Genomic DNA, 12647 nt, shown 5'->3' on the forward strand with positions numbered 1-12647 from the left:
TTTCATACAAAATTTCGTACAACCTAATAGGCCTACGCACTTATGTTTGCCCTTGCTCACGCGTAAACACACACACACACACACTCATGTATATGCATATGTGCCTATTGACGAACTACAGCTGGCAGAAGTTAAAGTGCGAAAGTGTTGTTGTCATATCATTGCTCTGCTGTCATTTCGGGCGTTATAATGCTTTGTCAGAAGTTATAGGCTTTCAGTTGGCGTGCGAAACGTATGGCGGTTTGAAACAGTTTATTCATTGCGAAGTTAGCCCCAGCTAGTCGAGCCAAGTACTAGTAGAACTTAGTCGTTAGTTGGTGAAATGCAATGAAAGTTATTAATTTTTAGTTCAATAGTTTAAATAGCAAAAATGTGCTGAACTGTGATATCTATCAAGTTTGTGGTTCAAACGAAATTAAATGAAGCGCAATTTTTAAATTTTCGGGCCGCGAATTTCAATTAGAATATTAATGAAAATATAATAATTACTATTTTCCGATACCTTTAAATGTGTCAATAGTAAAACAAAGAAAAAACAGAGAAAATAAAAATTAAGACTCTGTAATTTAAAGTTCAAACCAACAACTGATTAACAATGGATAATCCAGCTTATATAGCGGAAGTGGAGAATGCGTCTGGTGAGTGACTGGAATGGGCTTAATTCGCAGAAGTCCTTAAGTAAGGTTAAATCACTAGTTGTGCAAATAAAGGGTTTTCCAATAACAGGTGTTATTGGACGCGTACCGCTATTTCGGTAGATGTCACTTTTGAAGCAGTAATTTTTTGATATTTGACAAGTAGAAACTACGCCATTAATAAAAATGGAACAATACACGCTTAAACAACGCATTGAAATGATTAAAATTCTCTATAAAAATGGTGAAAATTTGGCAGAGACGGTTCGTAAAACTCGTGAAGCATCTTGTCGGACCGCAATAAAGAAATTGGTGAAAAATTGGAGCTTTTGGGACAAGTTAGTGATGTGAAGACTAAAACCCGAGCACGTCGCTCAAGAAAAGCCGAAAATATTGCAGTTGTAGCCGAATGAAAGTGTTGAGGAAAACCCAGATTTGTTTATTCCTTGTCGTTCTTTGGAATTAGGCATTCCACAAACGTCATTACACCGTGTTTTGCATAAAGATTTGGATCTTAAGAGGGTCTTCTGGTCTCGAGGCCCTGAAATGAAGGGTTTTTTTGGGGATGGATTGTGACAAATCCTGTGAATATTTAAAAATTTTTTTATTTTTATTTTAAAGGTACATGTCTTGGCTTTTAAAAAATGGTTTTGACTTTGAAAAAAATTAACACCCGCGACCTTGAAATGGCGCTGAAGACGTCCACCTCCAAACGAAACAGGTCTCCATTTTGGTCACGGTTTTTCCACCTGGGTAATCACAAAGCAAAAATTAGATATGCGTTGTCTTCAGAGTTGCCCTGGTTAAGTTTTCCCGTGACAGATTTTTTTTTTAAATTTTTTTCAAAAGTTATGCAACAATTTGCAAAAAAAATGTTTTTTTGCTCATTTTTTGAACTTTAAAAGGTTATAAAAAAGGAATGAAAAAAAAATTCAAAAATCGTACACGGAGAAACTTAGCGGTAAGTTTTCCGAACCTTTTAAGACCAAAACCATTGAAATCGGAGTATAACTATATTACTATGAAAAGTGTGACCAAAATGCTTAAAAAACACGATTTTCGGGGAAACGCGTTTAAAGATAAAGTTTATGATAAAACGGCCGGAGGAGGGTACACTTCGGTGCCCAGAAAAATGTGAAAAAATGCGATTTTCAAAAAATCCTTTCTGTGGCGTATTCTCGCATACACATACAACAAAATTATGCAAAAAAAAAAAATCGATTTTTTTTTCGCTGGAGACCAGAAGACCCCCTTAAGGCTTATAAAGTCCAGTTAACACAAGAACAACGTCGTGTCTTTGCTGATTGGGTCGTTGAAATTCATGAAAATGATCCGGAATTCCATCGAAAAATCATCTTGAGTGACCATTTCCACCTCGCTGGCTTCGTCAACAAGCAAAATTGTCCTATCTAGGGCTTAGAAAATCCAAGAGTTATTGTTGAAAAGCCACTCTATCCTCAACATGTGACTGTTTGGTGCGGTTTATGGTTCGGCGGAGTCATTGGACCTTACTTTTTCGAAAATGAAGCTGGAGCTACAGTTACGGTGAATGGATTGAGCTATCGAGAGATGATTAACGATTTTTTATGACTGAAATTGGAGGGTATTGATCTGGACAACGCTTCTTAATGGAAAACCCTTTATATGTTACAGTTCCTTTTCTAAAATCTTGTTGAATAATAAGAAATTTCAGCGACAGTTAATTTGACAAATCATACCACTTTTTCAGTATTGTTTGAAATTTCATAATTATGATTGGTACAGACTTCCACCTGAGCAGCATTTATTATTTGCTAAATGTATGATATTACTATGAGTAGAATCTTTTGTGCTTGGCAAAATTGATGCCACATTTCGATAAGATTCCTCTTTGTAATTCACAGTGAAGTGCACACTGTTATATAAAACGGACGAAAAGAATATATAGGATCAAGATGATTATGATGATATCTACTAGAGTAATAATAGGAAAATGTCCCAATATCGTTTCGTTGATTGTATGTTTAAAACGGTAGGTTAGGTTAGATTTTTGTGGCAGTCGGCTTAGAGTAGCCAACTCACTTAAGTCTTCACCATGAAGGTCTGTTGTGGTACCACTACGCAACACGTGAACTTCACTATTTACTTTTCATGGAACCAATTAGACTCTTTTATGATAGGATAGGCTTTATCCCAACACCGGATAGTTCCGTAAGAGAGTCAAAATGGTATTTTCCTAACAACCTTGCTCTACTCCTAGTTAAGGCTGGACAATTACAGAGGAAGTGTTCAACTGTTTCTTCCTTTTTCTCGTCGCTATACCTTCTGCCGTATTCATAATATAATAAGAAATAAGCCAAGAAGAGTGCCTACCTAACAGCCAATGACCGGTAACAGAAGCCACGACCTTCGCGATGTTCTCTTTTGAAAGGTTAAGCAATTTACCTGATCTTTTCTTATCTATTTGCGGCCAAATTAGCTACGTATTTTCTTCTCTCCATGACCTATTGGCCACTTGGAAAATATTATTTTTATTCCAATATTGCCTCTGTTTTCAAGCAGAGGAAGATTAGTAGTACCCTAGCTATTTGGCCTTATAATTTCCTTCAATATTTCTATGTCCCGGAACCCATACAAAGCTGATATTGAAGACGATGCTAATATCATTTAGAGCTGTCAGGAATTCCTGAGCAACCTTTGATCTAAGTATAACTGCCTCCATTGATTTGATGGCCGCCTGGCTGTCTGAGAAGATATTTATTGTAGTTTTTGTTACGGCGTGTGCGCTAAGGTACACAGTTATCTCCTTTATGGCTGCGACTTCTGCCTGGTAGACATATTTCTGCCTGGTTAAAAAACATTCATTTCTGATATTTTAGTAACGCGCAAATTCCTGTTCTGTGCAAAACGAAAACGTTTGCTTTTTGTGTAATGTTTATGTGACTGTTTTGGTTTAGAAACAAAAAATATGCCGCGCGGAAAGCTTTGTCTGAATTTGAGCAAGCACAAATTTTAACGTGAAGAGAGAGGGAAAACTGTGGTTTTGCATTATTTCTATTCGAAAGAAAAGCACGGATGCCAAGGCAAGCGGCAGAAAACCAAAACTTCACGGTAGCGATGTTCGGGAGGTTTAGTTATTTTTTATTTTATTTTTTTTTGTCGGGACAGATTAGCAAGTTCAGCACTCAGACACAATTAAGCTCATTGTACTGCACTCGAGTTCCTTTTTAATTTTCTTTAAACCTACCGGACCTCCAAAGAAGAGTAGATCTTGTGGTGCCAAGGACCTTAAGTCTGATTCGAGCGAAGGCCGGGCAGACGCACAAAAAGTGGTCCGCCACGTATAGCTATACTTATAAATAAATTAAATAGCCCTGCTGAAATTAAACACACTCTTAATTTGGAAGTTGCTATCCGTCGTGTCAAAGGCCAACGCCTATTTGTTTCATATCCACAAAAATAGTGTCAAGTATATAGAACTTCTGCAGGAAGTACTTAATACTTGTTTTGAGGATAATTTCGTTGAGGAGAGGATTTTCCAGCAAGACAACGCAGCCGTTCATGCTTCTAAAGCAACAATTAACAAGAGAAACTTGAAGATTTATGTTTTTAAACTCAAACTCCATTTATAAACCATAAAATTGATATATAAAATGTCAGTTTTTTAAGCAAATGTCAGTTTTTTAAGCAAATGGTTTATATTTCACTAATGCATTGATCTAAAGGATAGGATACCAGAGTGATTTGAAAGGATACTTCAAACTCCATTCACCTTTTAAGAATATGTTCTAATTCACTAAGAAGAATCATCTACGTGCATTTTGTAGAGTGACAAACTTTGTGATGGTATGCGACTAGTTGTCGAGAATATAAGTGAGGAGATAATATGAGAGGGTTATGTGAGTTATTGCAGCCGCCATAGCCTAATGGCTATTCGGAAGTGTGTAAATTCGAATTTCGGTGCATGAAGCACCAAATGATAAAAAAAGTGTTTTCTAATAGGACTATGAATAAGTTCGTGCGGGTTTTTTTCGAAATTTGAAACTTTATTGACGTAAAATGGTTACAAATTTAATATTCAAAGTATTGTCCATCGCTTACTACTACTTTTTCCCATCTTTCTGGCAATTCACGGATTCCCTTTGTGAAAAATTCGGTCGGTTTTGCCGCAATCCACGAATCGATCCATTTTTTGACTTCATCGTAATTACGGAAGTGCTGGTCAGCCAGGCCATGTTGCATCGATCGGAAGAGATAGTAATCGGATGGCGCAAGGTCTGGACTATACGGCGGGTGGGATAGGACATCCCATTTGAGCGTTTCTGAGTATGTTTTGACCACTTGTGCAACATGTGGCCGAGCATTGTCATGTTGCAAAATAACTTTGTCGTGTCTATCGGCGTATTGCGGCCGTTTTTCTCGCAGTGCTCGGCTCAAACGCATCAATTGTCGTCGGTAGACATCCCCCGTAATCGTTTCATTCGGTTTCAGTAGCTCATAATACACAACACCCAGCTGGTCCCACCAGATACACAGCATAACCTTCAGGCCATGAATATTCTGCGCCGACGTCGATGTTGAAGCATGGCCAGGGTATCCATACGTTGCCCGACGTTTTGGATTGTCGTAATGGACCCACTTTTCATCGCCAGTCACAATTCGATGCAAAAAACCCTTTCTTTTGTGCCGTTGAAGCAGTTGTTCGCATGCCATAAAACGGCGTTCAACGTCTCTTGGCTTCAATTCATACGGCACCCAATGGCCTACCTTTCGGATCATTCCCATGGCTTTTAAACGTTTGGAAATGGTTGATTGATCAACTCCCAAAGTTTTTGCAACCTCTTCTTGCGTTTGAGCCGGATCTTGATCGAGCAATTCCTCCAATTCGGTATCCATGAACTTTGGCGGCGCGGCCAAAATCACCACTTTTAAAGCGTGCAAACCACTTCTGGCACGTTCGCTCAGCTAGAGCATGCTCACCATAAACTTCCACCAAGATATGATGACTTTCGGCTGCTTTTTTCTTCATATTAAAATAATGAAGAAGAATTCCCCGCAAAAACACATTATTTGGCACGAAATTCGACATTTTCAAGTGTGGTAAAAATATTGTTGTTTACGCTTCAAATAAAAAACTTATACTGACGTTTGTGCCTTACGACAGTAGCTCTCCAATGAATGTTTGGAAATGTGGATCGATGGAATAATAATCAAGTTACGCCATCTGTTGTAAACCGCACGAACTTATTCATAGTCCTATTAATAGCGGTCGACCCTCGGCAGGTAATGGCAAACCTCCGAATGTATTTCTGCCATAAAAAAATATCTGTCGCTCGGAGTCGGCTTAAAAGTCGGCTTAGGTCTGCTAAAGGGTTTTTTAAGAGGTGTTTTTTGATATTCAAAGAAAAATGCTATTTTTTAATATAAATGATTGGTTATTTATTTCGGCATACCTTCCGTTAATAGTGAAAAACAACATCAGGCAAATGACCACCACGACCACGCTTACATGACAATATCCTTTTCATGAAATTTTCCATAACCGAATTGCAAACTGACAGCCCTATGTCCCTGGAAGCCTCACGAATTCCATCTTTGAGGTCTTGAATCGACCCTGCGCTGTTGGCGCAGACCTTCTCTTTCACGTGTTTCCAAAGAAAAAAGTCACAAGGTGTTAAATCATAAGATCTCGGGGTCCAATTGTGATCACCTCTACGAGAGATAACACGGTTCTGAAACTTTTCCCGTAAAATATAAATGGGGTCGTTGCTTGTGTGGCACGTAGCGCCGTCTTGTTGAAAATAAACGTTGTCCAGATCAATACCATCCAATTCCGGCCATAAAAAAGCGTTAATCATCTCTCCTGTTTAACACCTAACACCTGTTATTGGAAAACCCTATAAAAACCCATAAAAACGCACACCACAAATGGGAGGAGCAGCTAGGCCAAATATCTAATATAACAGAAGTGTATGGACCAATTACTTTTTTTAAGTCATACTTGTTGAATACTTAAGTTAATTAGCATCGAAAACCTTCGAATACTTCCCTTAATTAGTGTCACAATTTGTGTATTTTTTACAATATTTCAGAAAGTATCTCTGTTTCTGGCTAACACCAAAAAACGCGAAAATTTTGGATAATTGTTTTTCATAATTTTCGAGGTGTATTAACAAGTCAAGAATAACTTCTGCTCAAATATGAACGAGACGGTATCAATAAAACGGTCCGCGGATGACATATGGCAAAAATAAATTTTTTTGTTTTTTGGTAGGACTGTTATAAGCTTACATGGCAAATTTCAGCGTGATATCTCACATATTTTGTTTTCTGTGCTACTGTAAACAAGTCAAGCTTGAGTGTGTTCTTCGAATTTAACGATGGAAATTCAAGTTGAACAAAGAATTTGTTTGAAATTTTGTTATTCCAACAAAATTTCGGCTTCAGGCGCCTTAAAAATGTTGCAGACAACCTAAGGGGACTCTGCTCTATCGCATGCACATGTTTTCCAGTGGTTCAAAGAGGGCCGTACATCGGTTGAAAACTTGCCTCATGAACGTGGTCCAGCAACATCAGTAAAAGACGGAAACATCGGAAAAGTAAAGGAAATTGTGCTTGAAAATCGCACAAATCGCAAAATCGGTTAACGCTGAATATTATTTAGACGTTTTAAAGCGTTTGCGCGAGAATATTCGTCTTAAAAGGAAGGGATTGTGGGACAACAAGTCATGGTTCTTGCATCACGATAATGCACCAGCTCACACATCACGTCTTGTTCGCGATTATTTGAACAAAAATAATGTTAATATTGTTCCGAAAGCACCGTACTCGCCTGATATGGCTCCATGTGACTTTTTCCTGTTTCCCAAGCTCAAGTTGCCGCTCCGTGGAAAACATTTTAAAACAATTGAAGTCATAAAAGAGAATTCGAAGAACACACTCGAGCTTGACTTGTTTACAGTAGCACAGAAAACAAACTATGTGACATATCACGCTGAAATTTGCCATGTAAGCTTATAACAGTCCTACCAAAAAACAAAAAAATTTATTTTTGCCATATGTCATCCGCGGACCGTTTTATTGATACCGTCTCGTTCATATTTGAGCAGAAGGTATATCGATGAACTAAAATCATTATACGACGAGCCAGAGCCATGATTTAATAATATGATAATAATTGTAATTGATGTTTAAGGTGCTGGCCCATTGCACGCTTTCTTTGCGTGCATTGCTTGGACAACTGTCAAAAAAGAATATAAATCTACTGTAATAAATGAAAGTTGGCCAAATGGTCGCTTTGTTTCACTCGCTTGAAGCGCTTTAAAGTTTTGAATAGCTTAATACCACCTTTGGAAGCGCTTTTTCGGTCTTTGACATTATAATTTCCTCCCTTCGTTTTTTTCTATTATTCTGACAGCGTTCAGAACTGCCATTCGGCCACAGGAATTTTCAAAGTAAAGCAGAGCAAAGTAGAAAAAAAGCAAGAACGGCAAGCAAAGCCAGGCTGCATGGGGCAGCATCTTTACACTAATTTTTATGCGTTTGACCAAGCTTCTCCTTCTATTTGTGGTGTGCGAATCGATGTTGGAGGTTTGCCATTGCCTGTCGAGGGTCGACCGCTATTAGAAAAAAACTTTTTTTAATCATTTGGTTTTTCATGTCCGAGCTTTCGAACCCGGTCACTTCCATTCGGCCACGGTAGTCACGCACCAACCGATTCGGCTACGAAGGCCGTGCACAATTATGGCAAAAGCAATGAATTTTTTGGTGGTCGCTGTTCAATCGTCGACAAATTCCAAGAAGGTCGTCCAAAATCAAATGTTGTACCAGAATACCGTGATATTTAGGCAGCCTTGGGCATAAGTATGACAAGGATCAATTAAATATTGCATGATCGTCTTCTTCATCTTGGTTGGCGCTATAACCGCTTAAGCGATATTGGCCGAGTTCAACAAAGCGTGCCAGTTGGACACACTAAGTTAAGTGAAGTTAAGTCCCTCCCCACTTAATCTTTCCAACGCAGAAACAGAAGAAGAAGAACGCCTTCATCTTGTATTCATTTGGACGACATGACGTAGCCAACGAAACCCCTGGATCTTTATTCGTTGCACTATATCTACGTCGTCGTAAAGCTCATACAGCTCATCGTTCCATCGCCTGCAATATTCGCCGTTGCCAACGTGCAAAGGCCCAAAAATGTTGTGCAGAATCTTTCTCTCAAACACTCCAAGCGTCGCTTCATCGGATGTTGTCATCGTCCAAGCTTCTGCGCCATACATTAGGACGGGCATGATGAGAACCTTATAAAGTCTTAGTTTTGTTCGTCGAGAGAGGCCTTTTCTAATCAATTCCCTACCTAGTCCATAGTAGCACTTGTTGGCAAAAGAGTTCAAACATTGGTTTTCATGGTTGCCATTATTATCGGTGTTAATGCTGGTTTCTAAGTATACGAAGTCTCTTACAACCTCGAAATCATAACTGTCAAAAATGACGTGGGTGCCGATACGCGAGTGCACCGACTGTTTGTTTGATGACAGGAGGTACTTCGGTTTGTCCTCGTTCACCACCAGACCCATTTACTTTGCTGCTTTATCCAGTTTGGAAAAGGCAGAACTAACAGCGTGGTTGTTAAGCCCAAGATGTCCTTATTATCGGCATACGCCAACAATTGCCCGAGCTATTAAGTACTTGTATTAGGCTTTTTTTTTATAAAAACGTGCTAGTTCGAAAGATCCTTTTAATTTTATAAAGAAAATTGTTTGTCGAACTCACGCCAGCACGAGGTTTTACTCAGTTTCATATTTTCGCCCACTTACCATTTCGCTCGCCAATCTTTTCAAGCGGCCACCTCTTTATTCTCTTACTCACTTCGCTCTCTCACTCACTTCTCAATTTACTTACTTACCATTCCTTAACATAAATTTTCCAAATAAAAAATTCATTGAAAATCTTCCTCTTTTGTTTCATTACATTTCATTACACATTTTTTCAACTTATTTGAATTTATTGTTTCGTATTCATCTTTTAAATTACTTTTGATAATAATTACGATACTGCAACTACATACGTAATGCGATTACTTCTTATCTTCTTTGCTCTTTGTTATTTGCTGCTTGCAGCTGCCAGTTGTATGTAGTTGGTACTTAAAGGCTTTCATTTGCAGTTCTTCATATTCATTGCTTTATTTGTAAAGTACATAAGTACATAGTATATGTATATTATGTCTATGTATTATGTTTCCGCTATGCATTTTTGATCTACCTCCTGCTCTGGACATCTATAATTCTCGCCACTATCTTCGTTTTAGACGACCAGCATTTACACAAACTACCAATTCATCTCGTTAAACTCTCATATTTTCGCATCTGGCCACTTTGGCGCTTGAGCCATTGTTTAAGGCCATACCTAAGTCAACAATACATACATATGGTATACATATAAGAACTATGTAATTTGATATTGTTTTTTTTTTAATTTTTTTCCCCAACAAGCAAAATAAACATAAAGTGAAATTTTTTTAAGTTTACTCTAATAAACATTAAGTTTACAAAACGCTGATTTTTCGTTTATAAAACGCTTGAAAGTACGCGTATTATAATCGTAACGGCACCTCGGTTGTAAGCGTGTGAGTATAAACTTACAATAAAGGTTTAAAACACAATTTTTTTATAAATCATTACTTAAGCAATATTTTATTCCGTACAATAAGTTTGGAACCTATTGGTTTTCCTATGGTAACATTCAAAGGCAAATGTTCATTCTTATGCCGCAAGATTGTAAGCAACTCATTCCCAGTTGCACAACAAATATTAGCCGCATTCTTTTGTATACGCGTTGCAAAAGAACATTTCAACTACGTTAGCGCAGCTATGGTGGCCTTGATATAAACGGTCAATTCACATTAACCATGAAACAGAGAGCAAAACTAAAGGTGTCTACGATTCCCCATGTGTAAGCGAGTGGGGAATAGATGAGGGAACTGGCATAAATAAACATATGTTGGTAATATTGGAAAGTGATGCCAAAAATGGTTTATTGTTTATTTATTTATATATTTATTTAGAAGCACTTGGTAAGCATTAGTAAGTCCGCGTTCAGACAGGGAAACTTTTGATGATTCAACTTTGCGTATTCTTTCTTTTAGTTTTTAGCCTACAGCCAACAACCAACAAAATTGAGAAGTACCAAGAACTCAAAGTGTGTTCAGCGAGCACGAGTGATTCGGATACGATTTTGAAACAACAAAAGTTGGCCCCTATGAATGCGGTCTCATGTAACCTGCCTGATATACAAAAAAAAAAAAAAAAAAAAAAGAACAATTGGATATAGTGGTTTATATAACTTTTGTAAAGGCGCTGTGGGCGAATCTTGCTCAATAACTTTGTTGTTGCTTTCATCAAGTGAGTAGAGCCCAAACATAGCGAGCAGAGAAATGGCGAATCGAAAGCACCTCAAATGACGATCGAAAGGAAATGTTCCAAGTTCTTTCATGATCAATCACAATAGTGTCATTATTGAATAATGATGATAGATTGTGGAAATTGCGAAAATTATTAAAAGGGAAAAAGGTACATTTAAAGGGATTTTCCGGTAACACAATTATCAATGCACAATTTATCAGAATTCTATTAGGAATGCTGGTTTCTCTTAGATAATTAATCGTTAATTGCGTTCTATTTACTGCACTATCAATTAATATTTTCAGTATTTCATAAAGTTGGTTTTTTGGCAATTCGCTGGAAATCCAATTTTTGTTTCTCATATAATTTCACGTTTACCTTTTTATGACATTTTCGAAGATTTACAGTTTTTAGATCCAAATGTTGCTTTCATTTTCCAATAAAAACCAAAAGCGTTGCACTTTTTGCAATAAAAAATATATTCATATGTATGTACATATATTTTAATATTACTTCTTATGACGGTTTTTGCACTCTTTCTGAAATTGTTTGATTTGGGTAATTTAGATATTTTCCACGATTTTTGTGAGAAATTTGACTCAGAATGCCTGGCATCACTGGTTGGATTCTACTGGGTTAAAGGCAAGCTGTGTTGTTGCTTTCCATGTAAATCGACATAAAAAAGTGTGTGTTCTTTCAACTCGTCTACAGAAGAATACGTTTGGAGAATTCATCACTTGAAAGATCGACAGATCCACCGATTGACACAGCAAACGCTTGACTATACTGAACATTATTATTTGTTCTATTGGTTCATACCAGATTTCACTATTCCCAAGTAAATTGAAAATTTTTTCACATTCCTTTTTTCTCTTTTTTTAAGTACGAAATTTCTATTCATTTTGTACCACAACGATTTACATATACTTCGTCTTTTTATAATTATTTAAGGAGGAAGTCTACTGTGAATTTTTCAAAAAATCGATTTTTTCTTTATTAGCTTAAAAAATACTTTGAACCCTCTTAAATAAGGTACAATATGTGTTACAGCTGGCTAAATTTTTCTTCGTTGAAATTTCGACCTTTTCCCGAAGCGCTCCAAAGCGCGTACCTGCGGCACATGAAACTTTAAACGCATTTTTCTCGAAACTAAGTTTTTGTATACGGTGTACACGATATCTCGAGTTCTGATAAATGAATCAGCTTAAAAATTTAATTATATATTATATTCTCTGTAATAGTGTCTCTCGTCTGACATAGGATTTTTTTGATATCGTTATTTGTTAAATTGTTATAAACAATAGTAACATCAATTTTAGGCAAAAAAAAAGAAAAAAATTTCACGCCAAAATTTTTTATCGACATAATCCTACGTCAGACGAGAGTCAATACTATGTATATGATAACAATATTTTGTTTTTTTGTTTTAGATCACCGAAACGTAAGATTTCATGTACACCGTTTAGGCACCTAAGAAAAGCGGACCTGCGCTTGCAGAAGTGCCACAGCGGCCATTTTGAATATTTTGACTTAAAATTTTTTTTTCAAAAACTTAAATATATAATAAAGATAAGAGTTTAAATAGATTTTATGTACGAGCAATATTTTGTTAGAAATAAAATCCGGAAAATAA

The 12647-nt window shown here is 37.1% G+C and overlaps 1 protein-coding gene across 1 annotated transcript in view; it reads left to right on the forward strand.

Annotated features, from left to right (window-relative positions):
• Positions 1-240: 240 nt before the first annotated feature.
• LOC129237277 (synaptic vesicle glycoprotein 2B) overlaps positions 241-12647 on the forward strand; it is an 82904-nt gene continuing 70497 nt past the window's right edge. Inside the window, exon 1 of the mRNA XM_054871925.1 lies at positions 241-638. Within this exon, the coding sequence (XP_054727900.1) occupies positions 596-638 (43 nt within the window). The 5' untranslated portion in view covers positions 241-595. The remainder of the gene's footprint in view (positions 639-12647) is intronic.

The sequence above is a fragment of the Anastrepha obliqua genome, chromosome 2 (assembly GCF_027943255.1).
Source record: "Anastrepha obliqua isolate idAnaObli1 chromosome 2, idAnaObli1_1.0, whole genome shotgun sequence".
Lineage (NCBI taxonomy): Eukaryota > Metazoa > Arthropoda > Insecta > Diptera > Tephritidae > Anastrepha > Anastrepha obliqua.